Here is a 5,758-nt window from a genome sequence, read left to right on the forward strand (position 1 = left end):
CGACTGCAATGTGCATCATTTTTGGGAATCATACTGGGGTCAGCAACCTATGATACGTAGACTCTGAAATTTAGCCTACCGCCTTAGGACAACCATGGAGAGCCTTTAATATAGTCCAAGCGTTTCAAATGATCTTTTACGTAAAAGAATAGTCCAACAAAGAAAGTGCTATGGGGGTGTGGGGGGCACTTTGGACTATATCGTGAAGGCTTTCGCAATTTGCTAACACATAAGTGTATTTTTGTGACTGAAATCAATTTATAATGATCAGAATGTTCCTGTTATTTTGTTTTATTTTTAGGACTGGCAATAAAATTTGACCTGGGACTGTTTTAGATGATTTGAGAGTCACAAATTGGGAAAGGTCTTAGTAAAAACATTGTTTAAATCTGTAAATGACATGAAATATGTCTAATTGTTATTTCCATATAAATCAAATGAAACCCTATCGATCCGTCCGTCTATCTGTCATAAAGCCGTAGTGAGTTTTCGGGCATGGCCGAGACGATCTTTGGCTGCAGTAGCGTCTCCAGTGCGCTTGGTGGCGCAGGAGTACTGCGCCATTTCCTGCGCGGCGCGGCAGTCACAACAAGAAAGAGAAGGAAGAGGAAAAACGACAGCAGCAGTCAGTGTGGATTCGTCGTCGACTCGCCTTGCGTGACAACACGGGCAATCGCAAACGGGCTTCGGGTAGGAACCTTTTTCGTTTCATTCTCAAGTGCTTGTGGAATAGAAAGAATGTTTGTGTGTCGAGTACGACCTCCTCGGTGTTTCCGCGCTCGTTTCGCGCCCCTCCACCCCCCCCCCCCCCTTCCTCTGTGAACAACATGCCAGCGGAGCTTGTGCTTGGTCAAAATGGCTGGGCGCAGTGAAATGTGAAATATCCCCTCTCTCGCAGGCTTGTCACGCGAGCCTTGAACACACCGTCGAAGCTTTAAACGCACTACGAAATTTCAATTCAAGTGCGTTTTCGTTCGTGGCTCGTGCCCATCGCCGTTTACTTAGTTTTTTTCGGGTTTTGTTTGTTTCCCTGCTTGGTGGATTTAGCTAGTTTAGTTTTGTTTGAGCGTGTATGCGATTGTAGAGGAGGCCGGTGTTTATCATTATACGGGGAGTATATGCAGGAGGTGAACTACTTGGGTTCAACTGTTCAGAGCAATGGGGAGGGTGGACGGGAGGCGAAAACGAGTACGGGCGCGGTAGGGTAAAATGTCAGGTAGCTCCGTTTCAAGTGAAGAGAAATGTTTCAAGAGTGCTTTCGAGATATGGTGACCAGGAGACAAAGCTGGAGGTGGCAGAGTTTCAAATGCTAAACTTGAGTATAATCAGTCTGGAAGGTTTCAACGCAAAGTTGAGGATATTGAGATTGTTTGGACGTGTGCAGCGAAGGGACGGTGGATAGGAAGCAGGAAATGGAGTCACCAGGTAGGCGACTCTATTAAAACACCACAAGCATAAAGCTGTTCATTTTAAGCGTTTATGCTGCACCCTAAAGTAAAAATTCACCTTAATTGAATCAGTCATTTGAGATGCCAGAATTGATAGATTGTGATTTCAGGTAGGATTTGATAGTGTGGTGCTCCCAGGGGAAGAGCTACTCTTGAGTTAAATTGCGGCAGGTCAGGTGCTGATACTTCATTGAAGTAGGTTAATCACAGCAATCGTGAAAAGTATATTACAAAAACAAAATACTTGTTAGTGTTGAGTCTTACTGTATTGATTGAAACTGTAGTGGCTGTAAATGGATATGCCTGGAAGAGGCGTGGCCTGTGTGAGTGTCTTGGTGAGAGCTGTGGCTGGTAGCAGCTTCTGCGTGAATGTGCTTGTTGTGTTTGTGTTTTACTGTTCTCTGAGTGTTCCATAAATGGTTCAAAAGTGCATAGGAGTGAGTAAGTGAATAGTACGGTGTTAAAGAAAAGTGAATTAGCGACGTTTAGCAGCAGAACTGTGTGTGATTTTTGCTCTACGTGAGTTGGCTCAGCAAGCCCCTACTCCTTTCCAGGTTGCTCCCATTCGACACCATGTCTGAATTGTTGCGCTACATCGACTACGACCACAAGGCGACTTTCCTGAAGATGCTCAACCAGCAGCGCATGGAAGGTGAGCACTGCGACGTGGTGGTGGTGGTGGAGAATATCGAGTTCCGGGCTCACCGCTGCGTCTTGGCGGCCTGCAGCAACTACTTCAAGAAGCTGTTCAAGAAGCAGACAGACGAGGACAACTCCATCGTAGAGCTGGACTTCATCCGCTCGGACATCTTCGAGGAGGTGCTCAACTACATGTACACGGCGCGACTGGCCGTACGCAAGAAGGATATCAACATGATGATGTCGTCAGGTCAGATCCTGGGCATCAATTTTTTGGACAACTTGTGCTCACAGAAGCGTGAGCTGACCAACATGAAGACGCGCGAGAACCAGGCGCCGCCCGGCGACCACGGCTTGCGTGCGCAGGACGCCATCCTCAAGGAGCTGGCCATGGAAGAGGTGCGCAAAAACAGCTTCTACGACACGGGCATGGATGGCATGGGCGGCGCGGGAGCCTCGCACGTACCCCAGCCGCACGGCTACAACACAGCCTTGAGCAAGGACCCGCACACGCATGGCTGGGGCTCGTCGTCCTCCGGCGACATGAAGCTGGAGTACCTGCTGTACGGCCACCGTGACCACGGCTCGCTGCCCGGCGCCGGGGCCAAGCCGCTGGAGCACAGCGCCAAGAAGGAGCGGCTTCTCACTGCAAACCGGCCATACGGCTGCGAGCACTGCCCCAAGGCCTTCACCACAGCCGCCCACCTCAAGGAGCACCTGAAGATCCACTCGGGCTTCAAGCCGCACCGCTGCGTGGTGTGCGGCAAGGCCTTCATCCGCGGGCCCGACCTCAAGCGGCACGAGCGCGTGCACAGCAACGAGCGGCCGTTCGCCTGCCAGCTGTGCGAGAAGGCCTTCAAGCACAAGTCGCACCTGAAGGACCACGAGCGGCAACACCGTGGCGAGCGGCCGTTCAACTGCGGCTCGTGCGACAAGGCCTTCATCAAGGCGTCGGACCTCAAGCGCCACTGGAACACCATGCACAGCGGCAACCCCCGACGCCAGATGGCGCTGTCGCCCGGCGCCTCGCAGCACGCCGCCGACGATCAGCGGGACTGGAAGCTGGAGGCAGCGGCCGCTGCCGCGGCGCACTCGCACAACTCTGATTGTTGAGATGGCTGTGTGGGGAAAAAAAACAGCAACAAAAAAAAAAAAGGCCACGAGTGGCATTCTCAAAAGACTACTACTACTACTACTTGTTCTTCAACAATGTTTTGGGGTTTCCACGTGTAAAAATCAATGTTTAGTTTTCTTCACAAAGCATCGTTAGAATTATGGTCTCATCATTACCTTTCTTTGTTTTACGTATGATGCACATCCATGACCAAGATGAGCTTAAAGGAGACGTATTATGCCTTTTTTTCGCCCCTAAGAATTTAACCCTCATTTCTTGTGATAATCCACAGAAGTATAAGCAACACGAGCTGCTCTGCGTTTCATCATCAAAAAGAAGAATATCACGCACATACCCCTGTTCAATTGTCAGGTTTACTTGAGACCATGGTACAATACATGACAAAACTTAACCTACAATTTCTTCAACATGCAGTCAGTCAGATATGACACACAAAATGTCGGGAAAAGTCTTCTTGAACAGCTGGACTTTGGCTGTGGATAGCACTGAAGTCACATTAATTGTGGAACTTTTCAAATGCTTTCTCATTCTTTAATACCTGTAATCACAAAAACCTGACACTTGAATAGGGGGCTATACTCTTTATACCCACAGTATATGTATGTATAAATTCTGAAACGATAACTTTTTGTCATTTTCTATTCCCTCCAATCATCTGTAACTGAACTATCAAGAAATATAACAGTTAAATTTTTGTTTTTTAATGAAAACAAACAAGCAGAATAAATCCTTGTTTTTTCTAGAAAGTAACCAGGACCTATCTGTTTAGTTCTCATAAAATAACAGTGATGAATTTGTTACTTTTTATTCATTTTTTTCTATAGAGAAAAAAGCAACAGGTGATTTTTTTTTTTTTTTAATGAATTTCCCCCCCCCCCCCCTTTTTTTTTTAAGAATATTTGCCAGCCGAATGAGCTTGTCTTTTTATGTTTTAATATTTCTTTTTGAGATTGTCGAATGGGTCTGATGACACAATGCAAATTACTTTTTTGGGGGGATGATTTGGAGAGAAAAAATAGCAGCTTTGTCGTTCTAAAACGAATCTAGATTTCTACGCTCAGAGAATATAACGCAATGTAAATAAGGGCAAAATCAAGATCAGGCGAGTGAATTTATTCCTCTTTTATTTGTTGATGTATTTTAATTTTTGCCATTTTTTTTTCTCCCCCCTCCAGATCATCTACCAGGTCAGGTTGACCCACAACATAACCGGGGTGGTTCAAACTGTTCCCAGGTCTCTTGACATTCTTGGGTGAAAATAGACAATGTTTGAAACTGAAATGATATGTCCCCTTTAACTTGAGTTGCGTATATTCATGTGGGTGTTTGTTTTTAAACGGATGTGTTTAGTTAGTATTGATTGGTCGCACTGTACGATAGAGCAAGGCGACCTCTTCCTGCGTTTGTCACTTGGCGATTATACCAAAGTGTTGGGTCGCCGTTGACGAATTTACTGTCATACAGTAACACACGCGTCAATGGTTGGTGATGAACGTCTGTATATACTGTAGCTTACTTACCCTAATTAGCTTGTGGCACAATTTAGAGTTCACAACAAGGAATTATGCACATACATATATACAAATATAAATATTAATGACATTGTCCCACTCCGACGCTTTGACAATAAAACACCATTTTGTATGTGTTTACTGGTTTGTTTTTGTTGCTGCTCGGAGCTCACCTTTTAATTTAAACGTTTAAGGCCACACACAAAAGGCAAACTGAATGTCATCTAATGGCAAAGCAAGCGATACTACTACCAGAATAAAGTCGCAATGGTAATGTGATTTTACTTTTTTCTCCAATAATTGTTCTGTTCTACTAACCATACAGAACTGCGTTTATATTATTGTTAAAAAAATACCACTTTATTCTTGAATATGAATGATCAGAAATCCAAACATTACAACTGGCTGCAAAAAGACGACGACTTAATTCTTGTAGTAATACTTCCCTTAAAAAAAAAAAAGTAAGACTATATTCTTGTAAAATATTTTTTTTCTTGGAATAAAAATTTCACTTTACTCTTGTAGCATTGCAATTACTTTTTTTCTAGTATTCACATCAGACTTTTTCTTGGGGAAAAAAACTTGCCTATCAATCCATTCATTATCCGAACTGCTTGTAATTGTGTCTTTCTCAAAATGCTATTTAGTGCTCGTCACATGGCTTTCTGTTTCTCATCATTTTCAGTGTGGCTCTTATACGCCTTCATATTTAATAATGCACTCAACTTTTTTATTTGGTTTAATGTTTTCCAGTAAAATAAAGATAATCAGGGAGTGAAAAGAATCACACTTCACCAAAGCTTTACTATAGTCTAATATGGTTTTATATAACTGACAGGTGAAACTCCACCCACAGGATGCAAGTATATTTTTGTATATTTAATGACCTACTGCAACACTCATCTAAATATTACTTGTCATTTGTTTTTATTTGGAAGTAAAACATATCAACTGTCACTGTCTCCTGAATGTGATATATTTGTCATTTAAAAATAAAAGCTGTAGCTTGTTTTTGTTTTCAGAAA

General features: G+C 43.8%; 1 protein-coding gene across 1 annotated transcript; it reads left to right on the forward strand.

Moving 5' to 3' along the window:
• The first annotated feature begins 542 nt into the window (after positions 1-542).
• LOC125985014 (zinc finger and BTB domain-containing protein 14) lies at positions 543-5,758 on the forward strand. The gene is made up of 2 exons (XM_049747445.1): positions 543-690; positions 2,003-5,758. The coding sequence occupies exon 2, from the start codon at positions 2,022-2,024 to the stop codon at positions 3,198-3,200; it is 1,179 nt and encodes a 392-aa protein (XP_049603402.1). The 5' UTR covers positions 543-690; positions 2,003-2,021; the 3' UTR covers positions 3,201-5,758.

The sequence above is a fragment of the Syngnathus scovelli genome, chromosome 17 (assembly GCF_024217435.2).
Source record: "Syngnathus scovelli strain Florida chromosome 17, RoL_Ssco_1.2, whole genome shotgun sequence".
NCBI classification, from domain to species: Eukaryota; Metazoa; Chordata; class Actinopteri; order Syngnathiformes; family Syngnathidae; genus Syngnathus; species Syngnathus scovelli.

Coding starts and splice junctions, on each gene's coding strand:
- LOC125985014 (XM_049747445.1), top strand. CDS start 2,022: ATGTCTGAATTGTTGCGCTACATCGACTACGACCACAAGGCGACTTTC.